The sequence below is a fragment of the Trematomus bernacchii genome, unplaced genomic scaffold, assembly GCF_902827165.1.
Source record: "Trematomus bernacchii unplaced genomic scaffold, fTreBer1.1, whole genome shotgun sequence".
In the NCBI taxonomy this organism is placed as follows: Eukaryota; Metazoa; Chordata; class Actinopteri; order Perciformes; family Nototheniidae; genus Trematomus; species Trematomus bernacchii.
In genome coordinates this window covers 13,644,675-13,659,281 of record NW_022988050.1, presented here as the reverse complement: position 1 = coordinate 13,659,281, position 14,607 = coordinate 13,644,675, and the positions used below count along the sequence as shown (strand labels likewise).

The 14,607-nt window shown below is 39.6% G+C and overlaps 1 protein-coding gene across 4 annotated transcripts in view; it reads left to right on the top strand.

Moving 5' to 3' along the window:
• thrab (thyroid hormone receptor alpha b) overlaps positions 1-14,607 on the top strand; it is a 149,122-nt gene that overhangs the window by 119,771 nt on the left and 14,744 nt on the right. For all 4 annotated transcript variants that reach the window (XM_034119084.1, XM_034119085.1, XM_034119087.1 and 1 more), the window contains 6 exons: positions 470-531; positions 979-1,035; positions 4,966-5,066; positions 6,787-6,934; positions 7,769-7,974; positions 14,285-14,431. In XM_034119084.1, coding sequence (XP_033974975.1) covers positions 470-531; positions 979-1,035; positions 4,966-5,066; positions 6,787-6,934; positions 7,769-7,974; positions 14,285-14,431 — 721 coding nt within the window. The remainder of the gene's footprint in view (positions 1-469; positions 532-978; positions 1,036-4,965; positions 5,067-6,786; positions 6,935-7,768; positions 7,975-14,284; positions 14,432-14,607) is intronic.

The following is a 14,607-nucleotide window of genomic DNA, read 5'->3' as shown; positions in this document are numbered from 1 at the left end:
CATGCATGCACAGCATTAGAATGTTGATTAAGAATTTGAATGATTATGAAGGAACTATTTAAAACAGCCCTACTGAAACTGACTGTTTCCTTTATTTTGTTGTGCTCTAACTTGGTCATAGACCTCAATTACATCTGGTGTAACATCTGATCTTTACCTGTTATCACCTGTAATAAAAAGAAAGGATCAAAGAAACCCTTGTATTTGCACCTGCATGGTGTAAATAAGCATTCTCCTCAGCTTGATGGAGAAGTTGATGGACATGTGAACAAACATGACATGTCTCCATTCAATCTACTCTAGTTCTTTGCTTGGCAGTTTGAGTTAGCAGGAACAGGTGGAACTAGGTCCCCTGCAACTTTTGGAGCAAATGTTTTCTTTTATATGTGGCTGATACATAAATGTATAGTGTATTAACATGCAATTTCACTTATGTCTCTGCCTTTCTCTCTGTTTTCCAATCTTTCAGGTGGCTCAATGGCCCGAAAAGGAAGAGAAAGAACAGCCAATGTTCGTTGAAGAGTATGACTGGTGAGTAACGGATGACTGGTGTTTTGATTTGGAGAGAGAGAGACTTACTAATGCAGCTCTGAAGTGGCAGCTAGGAAAACAAACCTTCACTTTCGTACCTGAAGTGTGAATGAAGTCAGATTTTGTTTGAAAGTCTCTTTTACTTTTAGAGAATAAAAGCTCTCCAAATGCAGCAGGGAACCATTCATTTTGAAAATCGCTATCCCAGCAATTTCTCCAGCTATATTAGACACATGTATATAGGAATATTGTAGCTGTCAGTCTCGCCACAGTGTATGCATGCAGTTGATTGACTGCACAGAAGCTAGTAATACATGATTCATTGCTGCCTTGTGTACATTACGCTTTCGATTTGTCACCTCCAAAAGGAAAAAAGTAAAACATCTTGGCATCTGTCATCAATAAACGAAAAGACTTCTGCTCTGTCTGCTTTCTTGTTGGACGCAGCACGTTGTCTGAGTGACAGCTCCAAATCCCCCGAGCTGAAAGAAGCGAATAAAGACGGTAAGAGAGAGTGATGGTGACGGAGTTGGTAGGGTGGGAGGAACACCAACACAGACAAATGTACAGGATTGTTGAATTGGCAATTATAAAAGATATCTTCCAAGGCCATTCCTCTCCACATGTTTTCCCTCCCTGCAAGCTGTTTGTCTGCCTTTCTGCATCACTGTTGGAATCTTGTACCATATTCTACCTGCCACGGTCTATTTCAACTGGGAAACTATGACAATATGTCTGCCTGGTTGCATTAGATCAGATTACGTGCACTGTCATGATGTCAGCGATTTCCTGTGGGAGAGTCGACCCTCGACAAAACACTTCCAGGACACTAAAGACTCTAAAACATGCAAAAATATTGGTCAATGTTTTAACCACTGCTCATAATACAGATTTAGTGAAGAAGCATATGTTTTAATAGATTTTCTTAACGCAAATATGAATTCTGTTATGATTTTGCAGACGTTTTTCACATAAAGTTACCACTACTGAGATATAATTAATGTGAAAAAATGCAGTTGCAGTTCTAGTGTTGAATGTGATAAATGAATGGTTAATGAAATAATAACTCAACAATGGATTCAATCATTTTGTGGAGAATTACTCTCTATTCAGTATTTTAGCGTCTTTCAGCTCATCACCTTGGTTTTTACGGATTTAGCTTTACTGTTTTGGTTCAGTTTAATCATGCCAGATATTGTTTTTTTCTATTTGAACCATCTAATATGAATATAAATTAAATCACTTAGGGTTTAAAATAGTTAATAAACCTTCAAAACACAGCCCTGATGTATGTAATCACTGTAATTGGGCCCTTTTTATTCAAATAAATGGGAAATATATGACTTTATTTGTGCCAGTCAGGAAAGGAACAATTAACACAGCAGCAGAAGGCGTAGTAGATTCCTTTTTTGTTCAAAATCCAGCTTCTGTACAGTTTTCCCATGCGCTGACGTCAATGTTTACAATCCTTAATATCACATCACTGTGCTGTTTTTGTGTTACTACCTCCGAGAAACAATCCTGAGACCCCTTCAGGGACCCGATTCATACCAGCCTGATTTACACGCTTTGATTACACGAAACGACAGATGTTGTGTGAGGGAAACTTGTGAAGACCAAATATTTCTCGGCCACACTAGAAAAACCTCCCTCCCCTTCCCTGTGTTCTGTTGGTGGAGGTATTGCAGCGGCCGTAGCGGCGCGTGGGGCGGGCAGCCAGAGCTGCAGGGGTATTGATTGGGGCTTGGCTCCCAAACACAGTCCTCAGCAGACTGGCTCAGGACCGGGCTGCTGCTTGCCCTGCCAACACACTGGAGCTGACATTTTTCCTATATGATCGCTCACTGATGTCCTACTTATCTTTCCTCCGGTCTGTTTCTCCTCCCTCGCCCCCCCCCCCTCCAGTGTAGTTTTGTATTATTTACTTGTTGTCCACTTGCGTCAATGTGTTCCTTTCCCCTCTCTCAAGAATCGGGGTCATTGTATTTCGTTAGTTGTAATAAAAAAATATACACTTGAGCCTATTTTGTTTTTTCTCCTTCTATTTAACTAATCAACGCAAGGAGCCTTTTCCAAGATAAATCTAAATCAATTTGGGCAAAATGTCACCTGTGCTCCTTTGGCTGTCATCTCTCCTCCTCCTCCTCCTCCTCCTCCTCCTCCTCCTCCTCCTCCTCCTCCTCCTCCTCCTCCTCCTCCTCCTCCTCCTCCTCCTCCTCCTCCTCCTCCTCCTCTCTCTTTCCCACAATCCTCCTCTTGCCCTCCCCCCTCCTCCTTTCAAATCTGTAACAACGCCAAAAGGCAGAGCCCAACTGACACTGCCAGTCACAGCTCTCACCACGCCTCGGTATACACACAGACATTAGCATATATGTCATGAGAACGTCACTCACACACACACACGTATGTAGAGACTACAAAGCTCTGCCAGTGGCTTTTTGTGTGTGTGTGTGTGTGTGTGTGTGTGTGTGTGTGTGTGTGTGTGTGTGTGTGTGTGTGTGTGGTGTGTGTGTGTGTGTGTGTGTGTGTGTGTGTGTGTGTGTGTGTGTGTGTGTGTGTGTGTGTGTGTGTGTGTGTGTGTGTGTTGTGTGTGTGTGTGTGTGTGTGTGTGTGTGTGTGTGTGTGTGTGTGTGTGTGTGTGTGTTTTATCTGCTATTTCCTGTGTCTCTGTATATGCTCACTCCCTCAGTCTCCCTGGTCTTTAAATGGAAAGAGAACAAACTGTCCTATTCTCGAGTTTAAAGCAGAGGGCCGGCTGCAGAGAGAGAACAATCCAAATACTGTAAATTGTGTTCAGCCACTTAAGTTTATGGAACCCATATACCTTGTAATATATGTAGCCAATTCTGTTTGGTTAAAACCCAATTATATCAACGTTACTCCCCCGACCTGTAGTGTTGTGACCGCATTCATTTGAGGTTTGCTTATATACGTTATATGTGAAGAGAAAGTGGAAACTAAGCTTTCTGTCTGTAATGAATTCAAATTATAGAGCTGACATAAGCTAAGGTTTTCAAGCATTGCTCTTATTATAAACCAGTCGTGTTAGAAGAAAACTTGAAGAACTGAAATGTAGTTGTTGTCCAGAGTTCATTAGCCTATTACAGCACATTTCAATCAAATAGAGAGCAATTCAAAAGGATTTGTTTGGTTCTTGCTACCAGGACAACGAGAAATGGTTATCCCTTTGTTATTCTCTTTTGTTTACATTTAAATCACTGAATCGGCCTTTAAAATAAGTCACATTTTAAAGATGTGAAGTGGTTTCAGTGGTGGTCCAAGAGCCATTGTGTGCATGCTATGGATTTTACTTTAAGTGTCTTTAAATATTACTGAAATGTCTCTTCTTTTCTAAGTTGAAGAAGCTAGGTGACTTTTCTTGTAAACAAACTATATTTTTAGATTCAGTCATTTATCAGCTACAACTAATTTTTATGTTAAGGCCTAATAAATATATAAATGTATAAATAAATACTAGGAAAATGGAAAATAAGGTCAAGGACATATGTGAAGGAGTATTCATAAAGACAGAAGTGATGATATATCTAACTTCAGTTACACAAGGCTACATACTTATTCAAAGGAAAAAGGAATTCAAATGTTTACTTAGCATTAAGAAAGCTCTACCGGCCTTTATCATGGCTGCCACTTACATATTTACTCAGTTAAAAAAACATTATGCCACTGAAGCAATATGTTTGCTATCATTCTTCTTCTTCACTGCCTTTACTGACACATATCCTGGCATATCAATGGCACCAACTGTCAATCAGTGGAATAGCTTGAAACCAGTTGGTGAAAATCCGTATGATGTCGTCCACGTCCTTGTGCACCTGCAGGGAAACAAACAAACTGAGGACCCACTTGTAAAAACATTGGGCTTCTACAGGGTCAAACACTCCACAGGATCCATTTAACCTGTTACAGAAGTGCTGATTGTGTTGCCCTGCAGGTCAGATAGAGAAAGTGGCTCCAACTGCTGAATGTTAATGTGAGGATCACGTTCGAGCATTTCCTAAAGCTCCTCCTAACATTGTGCTCTTTTTCTAGATGACTAAATGTGCTTTTACTTTCTTAATTCCAGCCAATGAATACAATAACATATGACATCTGAAAATAACTAAGTGTGTCCATGATATTTGGAAGCTCGTTATATCATCTCGCAGTGTGTTTATGGTACAGTGAAGGAACAGTGGATGGCTAGTGTTAAGTGTTTCCACAGACAGCCGAGTGGAAATAATGTGTAGGGGTTTATTGGGTGGGGTATGTTGGCCGGCTAGAGTGGAGCTTAGCAGTAATGTGATTTTGAAGGTGAGGTGGATTTAGTGTGAGAGTGAGAGGTATTGGTGTGTAGAATATATTCAATGTTTAAAAATGTATACTTCATTTAACTCTGCCTAACATCTCTGTCCTTGCCCACTTTCTCTCTCTCAGGGTACATCCCCAGCTACCTCGAAAAGGATGAGCCGTGTGTGGTTTGTGGCGACAAGGCCACAGGCTACCACTACCGCTGCATTACCTGCGAGGGCTGCAAGGTACACACACACACACACCAAAAGTTTCTGACACAGCAGGTTCATAACCCTCATAATATCTGCCAGAAAACCTGATATGGGGCCTCTGAGGTCAGATGCTTCGACTAACTCATATCGAACACACCCTCAGGCACACACACCCTGAAGCAGTCTCTTCAAAGTAAACACACAGCAAGGTCAAAGACACATTGTGTACAGCCACAGAAAGATGATACATAAACATATTTATATGAAAACCTGCCAGTCTGTCACATCAGCTCTCACCTCTTCCAGTTGTCTTCCTCGCTGTCACTCAGGCTCTGTTCATGTGTGTTTCCAATGGCATGTTATAGCTGAAGGCCTTGAATGTGATAGTAAGCATTGATGTAGTTGACGTATGATTGATTTGATGACATCTTAAAAAAAAAGTATATTTAAACATCAGATTCATGCGTCAATCGTAGCACCCAATCACGTTAAGATATCCTGAAAATGTGATAATGCCTGCATTTAATTGCAATTTGAAAACACTTGATCGCACCTATAATAAAACCCAATAATAGTCATTGTAAAGTCAAAACATTTCCTGATTGAAAATATTATTTCGATAATTCATGAAAATGTCAGTGACTGTAATATCTTACAGTTGGATCAACACTGTTGATATATGATTAGCTTTTTGTTAGACATCCGCCTTTCATTAATTTAATTTTATAACATTTCATTTCTTTATATATTTTGTATTTATTCAGTGTCTTCCTTGGTTTACCTGAGTGATATCTGTTGTGAACTTCTGTATAATTAATTATGTTGTTGTATTATCATACGCCTTTGTTTAAAGTTGTAATAATATTATTATTATAATTTCATTTTACAGTATAATGTAATTATATTGAAAAGTTTGCTTGTTTTATCGAGTAAAGTGTATGAGTTCACGATATAACTAATGTAAGCCGACTGAACTAAAGGCTTTATGTATATTTAAAGTACACAACATATAAAGTGGAGACGTTTAGACTTTTTAACTCAACAACACCACCACAGGATTATGAATAGGGATCCTTTCATGGATTTTCTATTTTTAAAGACGGGGCCTGTCCAAAAGTATCACCGCTTTAAATTAAATCTAATTCCTGGGTACTTGGATTTATTTCCTGATAGACCAAAGTTAGCCTCACCTTACATTGAGAAGTATACAGTAAAAATGTCACTCAGGACATTTTATTGCATTACTGGTCAGGTTATTACATTATTGGGTTTTATTACATTATTGGGTTTTATTACATTATTGGTCTGGTTAAGTGCACATTTATTATATGTTCAAGTTTAACTGCATTTTCAGGAAAAATATTACATTATTGGCTGATACAAGGCCTAATTCATGAATTTAATTTCCAGCTACGGTTTGTTTGATTCCTACGCTGTTGCCTTCCAGCAACTACAAGGCTCAGTTAACATTTACACAGATTGCCTCATTTGCTAGCAAGTCAGGTACAGAACAAATTCCATTAGATCTTTTTCTGAATGTGTTTGATCACACAGCAAAAGCAGCATTGGTAATTAAAATGTCTTCGGCCAGCTTGTTATTCACACTGCAACAAACAGCAATATGTGGTAGAGACAACGTTTTTAGATATTGTCTCCTGGCTTCAGCCTCACACTTGTCCTTTCAACGACTTTGTAAGTGGCTCTCTCCCTCTATCTTCATTAAATGCCGCTGCCCCTCGCTGTGTGTCTGCAGGGCTTCTTCCGTAGGACCATTCAGAAGAACCTCCACCCCAGCTACTCCTGTAAGTACGATGGCTGCTGCATCATCGACAAGATCACCCGCAACCAGTGTCAGCTTTGCCGCTTCAAGAAGTGCATTGCAGTGGGCATGGCCATGGACTGTGAGTGCTATGCATTTATACACACAAACACACACACACACACACACACACACACACACACACACACACACACACACAGAAAAGAGTGATTACAATGTATAAATACACGCTGGATAGAATATAAACGTTCTCTGTTCCAACTCTATAATGCATTATTATGCATGTTATTATCATTAACAAGTGCAATATAATTAACCCATACCACTGTATAATCACAGTTCATAATGCTTTTTGCAATACTTATAAGCATTATAAACATTTTATAAGGCCAAGTATCACAGTGTCAGTGTGAGACCAGCAGTTATGAAGTCTTACCATACTTGACCTTTGATTAGTTATTACAAAATGTTATTGTTGACAAGACTTATGAACACTTGTGTGTGTTTATAACTATAGTATACAGTTTACAGTAAGCGCATTCATTCTGTTAACTTTTTCTATGACACCCATGTCTATGATGTCATTAATGTTTGGATTTCATAATATGCATTATAGACATGGGTGTGGTATAAAATGTTACCGTAAATTGTTGATTAATCTGAAAGAACACATTTCAGATTGTGTTTTAAAACTGTTGCTTTTTTTTAAAGAAGGGAGTGGTGCAGAAGGGATGCAGGGGACATAAAGATGTGAGGACTGTATATAGAAGCGTTGTGTAGAACTTCATATAGAATCTGCATCTCTAGACGATGTGCAGACGTTAGGCAACACGCAAACTAATTACATACCTCTTCTATGCTTTCTTCCTCTCTTCCTTTGCACTTTCTCCTTACCTCTTTCTCCTTCTCTTTCCCCTCCGGGCCTTCTCCTCCTTCTCCCCTCATCTCTTCGCAGTGGTGCTGGATGACTCGAAGCGGGTGGCTAAACGGCGTCTGATTGAAGAGAACAGGCAGCGACGCAAGAAAGAGGAAATGGTGAAAACCCTCCAAAACCGTCCAGAGCCCACTGACAGCGAGTGGGAGGTGATCCACCTGGTGACGGAGGCCCACCGGCACACCAACGCTCAGGGCGCACAGTGGAAACAGAAGCGCAAATTCCTGGTAAGAGGAAAAAAACTGCCAATTAAAGCATTATTTACTAGTTATTTTATTATCAAAACAGCATTGTTTACCAACTAAAACGTTCCACTTTCTGTACGGTTACAAGGTGCCGTAGCAGCAAGTTTACGAAAAAAAATTGAATTTAATCAAGTTAACTTCTGACAAAATGTTTAATCATCTATTTCAGATTTTAAATGATAATTGTGGTTAATTTCAATTTAGCTCTTATTTTTATAGCGATGGCCATATTTGACCACCTTACCAATGTAATGCTGACATACAAAGATTTTAGATAAGTTGTAAAACTGATAAAAAACTATGCCCTGTTTTTGTGTTTGCCCCCTGTTGTTTTACCTTTCTCCTTTGAAAGCCAACTGGTTGTCTCACCCCTCGTGTTTCTTGCCCTGTCTGAGAACTCAGCTGGTAATCTGTCAAACACAATGTTGACATATAGAAGAATTCCCCCAAACTCATTTCAACCCTAAGGAAAAGCTGTAAACAAAATCTACAGATCAGAGGATAAAGCTGTGTTTATTAAAACAGCGGTAACAAGCACTCAGGACTTGTTGACTCTGTTTAAGTGCAAAAACACTCAAGCAGCTGCCACAGGGGGGATTTCACACTGTGAACCATGTAGTGCTGCTTTAGTGTTTGTGCTTCAATGTTCCTGCTTTTAACCCCTTCAGAACCTCGACTTGCATAATATCCTCACACAAACAAACATTCTCAGTCACAAATGGTAAGGTTTCATTTGATCCCGGTGAGCTGCAGCTCTTCTTTTTTTAAACAAAGCTGACTGTCATAGTAGCTCTTCTGACTTCTATAGCTCTGTATTCCCAGCTCTCTGTTTCTGTGTTTATTGCTCTCTTCTCTGCAGCGTTTTGGGGGGTTTATTCATCCTAATCCTTCTGGGCTCTTAACCATCCTTAATTCCCTTCATAGTTTTCTTTCACATGCTGTATTGAGTCTTTTTCACTTTAATCCCCTTCCCAACTTCACTTTATTGTTTCCTCTCTCACTGTGTCTACCCTTACTTTCCCCTCTATTCATGCCCGTCTGTTTTCTGTGGGCTTCCTCCTTATCACAGCCAGAGTAAATCCTCAGTTATGAGCGCAGGGTTGTTGGCTGTCAGGGTTTCTCAATGAGCCTCCCTGCTGCGCTGGTGCTCACATTCATCCTGGACAGCCCTGCCTGGTATCATTCACAGACTCAGGCGCTGACCTCATGTTCTGGCCCAGGATTATCTGGGGTGCTTACCCAGTTTTAAACACTCATTAAGAATTTCACAGCAGCATTGGACCTGAGCTCAAGGCGAAATCGATGGGCTTCCTTTTTTTTATATCCCCCCGGGGATGTGTAGGTGGGTGTAAGATTGGAGAAATGAGGGGGGTTCCTTTGGAGAGGGGTTTATAGCACGTGTACAAGCAAGTACCGGGAAGGAAGTTGCTAGGCAACTAGAAGGAAGTGGTCGGGAGTGGTGGGAAGGGGGCCAGACGGGGAAAATGTAGGTGAGGAGGTTTGAAGCTTCAAGCTGAGGAAAGAAATGTGAGGATTTCCTTAAAAGAAAGGCACATTTGAAATTGGTGTTAAAAGTTAGACTTTTTCCATTCTCCACTTCATGAATCAAGACTCACATCACATCTATAATATAATTTAGATTAATAAATATATTTTTTAACCCTTTAAAGCATGTCTCCAGAGCAGGGCTTTTTAAAAAAAAACAGGATTTAAAAGACAGCCATCCATGCTTCTGTGACATACAGTATATCTTCGCCCTGAGCTGGGCTCATCTAAAAGGATAAACTGCTCTATTTTACACTGGCTTCACCCACTAACGGGGCTCTGGAGGGTACAGCTGCTGAACCCTGAATATCTAAATGTACATGCTAAGCCAAACGGGATGAGCTTTGTTAGTCCTGTGGGGACGGCAGCTTTAAAACGGCAGAAGCGACACACACTGTACTTATAGCTCACAAATGACGACTCCAATGAAGTGCTGATTACATTAAGTTCTGCATCAATATACGCAAAACACTGCATAAAGGAGAGGAAGCGGCAAAACTCCAATCACAGACAAAGTGCCCTAGATTTGTTAAATGCATTGAATGTATTCCATTTAAGTGCTAACCGGCCATGAACTAAAACACCTACTCACCAACAATTTAGCGCATCATATTGGCACTCAAATAATGATATGTTGGTACTCAAGCGCAATTTTCACTCCTGCAAGACAACATTAAACACGCTTCCCATATGTGTCTTATTTAACTGGGCCCCCATATCTGCAAGAACACATTGGTCTGAGTTACGGTTTCATAATGTTCTCTCTCTTACGCTCAGAATCACATTTCTAAAAGAACGCTTTTACAAGAGATGAATCTACATATATGTGTAGGACTAGTCATGATTATTGATTACCATTTGTACATTCAAAACCTTGATCTGATGGATAGCAAACCTACGTTGAGCAGATACAATTAATGGGGAAAAAAAGACAGCCTATTGTATGTGACAAATATAAAAAGTGGAATATTTGAACATACAAACAAATGGGTTTGCATGTTTATTCTCGAATAAGAGGCAGTGTCTGCAAACTGACAAAAGATGCAACACAAATTATTTTATTTGATTCATGTGAAGTAAATAGAGCTTTTCGAAAGTGTTCTTTAAACAATTACTAAGATATACATGTTCATAGTAATGATTAAGTATGAAGGCAAATTGATATTTACTACTATGAACTCCTTACTCGTATGTAACTCTCCAACTGCTATCTTGCTAGCAAAGGTCAGACTACATTTATGCTCCAAGTCTTTTATTTAGTTTTCCAAGCCAAGAGAAGCATAAACTCTCTTTGGCAGCCTTTCAAATCACACAAATCTTTTTCTTCAGTAAACTCATGAACTTTATCTCGAGCCGCTTGCTCTTGGTCTCAGCAACATTAGATAAATGAGACGGCTCTATTGGCTAGCGTAAAATGTTCTACTCAGCTATTCCCAAACTAAATGAAAAAATCCGAGATGTTCTTGTGTGATTCAGTGCACGGAGGACATATGGTTTTAGTTGAATCTAGACATTCAGAATGTCATGTTCAAAGACATCAGCATTTTTCAACAACAAACTTGCAGTTCTGCAGTCATAAGGTGATCTTATCATCTTGTCACGCAGTGCACATTTCTGTACAGTGTGTGTGAGCATATTATTACCAGATGATAACTATATTTCCGTGAAGATTGACCCAAGGTTAGGATGTCTATATTTGATTGGAATTCAAGTGTCCTTACAGTGGACAAAAGGTGAGTTTAGACGGCAGAAACCTCATTGACATGTTTGGATCAACAACTCAAAACCCAGGATATTTTCATCTTTCTGAAATGTAAACACTCAAGGCATTATACCTATCTTTATCATTATACAATATATCTTCATCACATAAAGAATGAACCATGTAGTTCATAGCAAAGTGATGAAACCATCTGAGCCTGATAAAAAGATCATTTATCTTCCCTGGCTCCACTGGAACCATCTTTCTCACACTGATCTATCTGATATAAGGGCAACAGTTGAATCTCAGCAAATACTATAACAGATATACAATTAAAAATCCCCCCCGCCTTTCTCCCCCGACCTTTAGCATGCGCCAACTCCCAGTCTCTACCGGGGTTCATGTTAGTCCAAATATCATGTGCCTCTTCTGGGTAATTTAGAAAATGATTTCCTTTTTCTATACGTGGCAGAAAAACAGTTTCTTGAGGAAATTATCCCACATTGAGCTTTATGATATCTCCGACATCGTTTAGGCTCCAGACCAACCAGTCTGTACAGCAGGAAACACGTAATCCCTCTCCAGCTCTGCGGGTACAGCCAAGTGTTTTCCCTGGATGCCACCCAGATGTCCATGCAGTAAATAAACATACATAAACAGTTGCAAGAACATCTCATAAGTCCATGAGAAAGCACATACAGTATGAAGATGTGAAGGCCATTCACAAACCCAAATATATGCCTGTGCACGGAATCATCACACACATTGCTGTGATCTCTTGAGCTCCAACCACACGTGTAGTATTAAGATTAGTTTTCTTATTAAATTGCTTTCATAGATGACGGATGGTTAAACAGTCTTTTCATTAAAAGTGGGAAAGCTATCTTGAATTTTAAGTATTAAGTATACAAATTACCAAGAAGCACATAACTCTCTTGGTTTAAGCCTTCAGGCTTTATTGTGTTTTCATCCTCTGAGATTTTGTTACATTTTGCAGTGCGGTGTCATATGATGTTTTTTTTTTATCATACAACAAGATCAATCATTCAGTATCTGACCATGCAGATAGTTTTGGTTTTATTTGGCCAAACCTCTCTGAGATGTCTGCCTGAGATTCGCCATGGAATTGAAGTCAATGGCATTTTTTGGGCATTTTAAAATGTAATTTAAAACACCCAGAATCTCTCCCCCTTTAGTATAGGTAATGACAGACATATAGACCTGACTGTGTCTTTGAAACTAGGGCTGCAGCTAATGATTATTTTCTTTATTGAATATTCTGCCGATTATTTTCTAGATTAATCGATCAATGGTCTATAGAATGTCTTTTTTGTTAGTCCAAAGCAGAAGATATTCACTTTATTAAGGTATTGAATAGAGAAAGTAGGAAGCCTCCTTATTCGAGATAATGACAATATAATTTGTTGTCATTATTACATGAAAAACTTCTGTCGATTCATTTATCAATGCAGCGCCAATAGAGATTATATACAACTAAAGTTTATTTTGTGGATTAAACAGTAGTAAGTAGGTTCCATTATTTTGCAATCTCATTTATCTCAAAACGTAGACAAATAAAATGAAAACTGTCTTCCTGGCTTAATATCACTGTAGGTAGCTTAAGTCAGAAAATGTGTTGCTCTAAACCAGTTTAAAGAGACCCTAAAACAGTTGGAGGTGAAGACTCAGTGTGAGTAGTGTCTGGTGAGTCTTGCGGTGTGTTTCCAGCTCTGAACCTCAGCTGCTCTCTCCAGAGAACCATCCCCTCAGCACTGAAATGAAAAATGCCACTGACCTCACCGAGTGAAACCAATGCTTTGTTTTGGCTCTCGCACAACTACTTGCAGTCCATCAAAGTTAATACTACCATTATTTAGATTTTCCATAATTTCTCAGCTGCACAGCGGAGGACTGGCTAAATGTGCACTGATTCCCTCTGGATGGTGATTGATGGGTCATTGTGTGAGGTTATTATTTCTATAGTTTTATCTCAGCCCGGCCTCAATAAATGACTTCGGCCTTGACACGCGCTTTATTCAGTGGCGCGTGAAACAATATCTTTCATAGTCACAACCTCCATTAACACAACTCTGTAAACATATGTATCACTGATCTGCAGTTCCCCACCGCAGTCCTCCTGTAAGTAAGCGCTGTCTGCCGGGTGACATGTCCCATTCCTCTCTCTGAGCACAATCTGCCGTCCTTATCTGGTAAATTGGTTTTAATTTGTCTCCCCGAGGCAAGCGAGCACTTTGTAGAAAGGATCAAAAGGCTATAAAAAACATTTCAAAGTGTGTTGTTTATGCCGCTATATTTTTCTCTAAGCCCTACACCAATCTTATTGATTCTTCTGTAATCCTATTTTACTCTTCTGTGCTCTTTAATTCTGAAAACACACCCATACTCCACAATGAAGCTTGTAATGTACTCTATTGTCCTGTCGTAGGGATCTGTGCTTAATTTACTAAGCTCAAATTTGCTCTTTTCTCCTAGTCTATTCAAACAAAACGACATTCTGTATCTACCTCATTTTGAATGACTCCAAAACCAACTTTGAAAACTATTACTTAACTTACTTCCTTACTCCCTGTGTCGCTCAGCTCCAGGTCTGTTGGTTTCTACTCAAGAGACGCATCTTTAAAAAGGTGTCTCGAATAGGTTTTTTGCATTTTAATTTAAATAAAAAGACAGCCTGAAATAGCCTGAAACTGGCCAAAAGTGTGCATTTCTTGGGGATTATTTTCAGCGGTGGATTAATACACATTTTGGGGTCTAGTAAGTATTTTGAGGCATACAAAACTTGAGTAATGTGCTTTCATCACCCATTACAACAGTGTGGCTCATTGATGTGTTTGAATAGGTTTTGGAAAACAATGGAGGAAAAATATACATATATATATCATAACATCTTTATTAATCGGTTATTTACTTTTTATTTTGTCTTTAGTTGTGAGTCACTCCACCTTTTGATGTGTCTGTTTTGCTCACGTTTAATGAAGTTCAACTGGGCTTTAACCCTCTTTTTATGTTTATGTTCCCTTATAGCCAGAGAAAATCGGCCAGTCCCCGGCTGCTCCCACGTCAGACGGAGACAAGGTGGACCTGGAGGCCTTCAGCGAGTTCACCAAGATCATCACTCCTGCCATCACCCGTGTCGTCGACTTTGCCAAAAAAATGCCCATGTTCTCTGACGTAAGTAATGGTTAACGGTGTAAAGGGCGAGAGAGGGAGTCTGACACATGCAAAGAAAGATAACACACAGAAGACAAACCAGTTAGTGTGTTAGTGGAGGGGATGTATGATTTAGGAGGTCAATTAGTCTTGCAGTTATTCTATTTTAGGAGGACACCAACAGTAGGTTCCAGAGA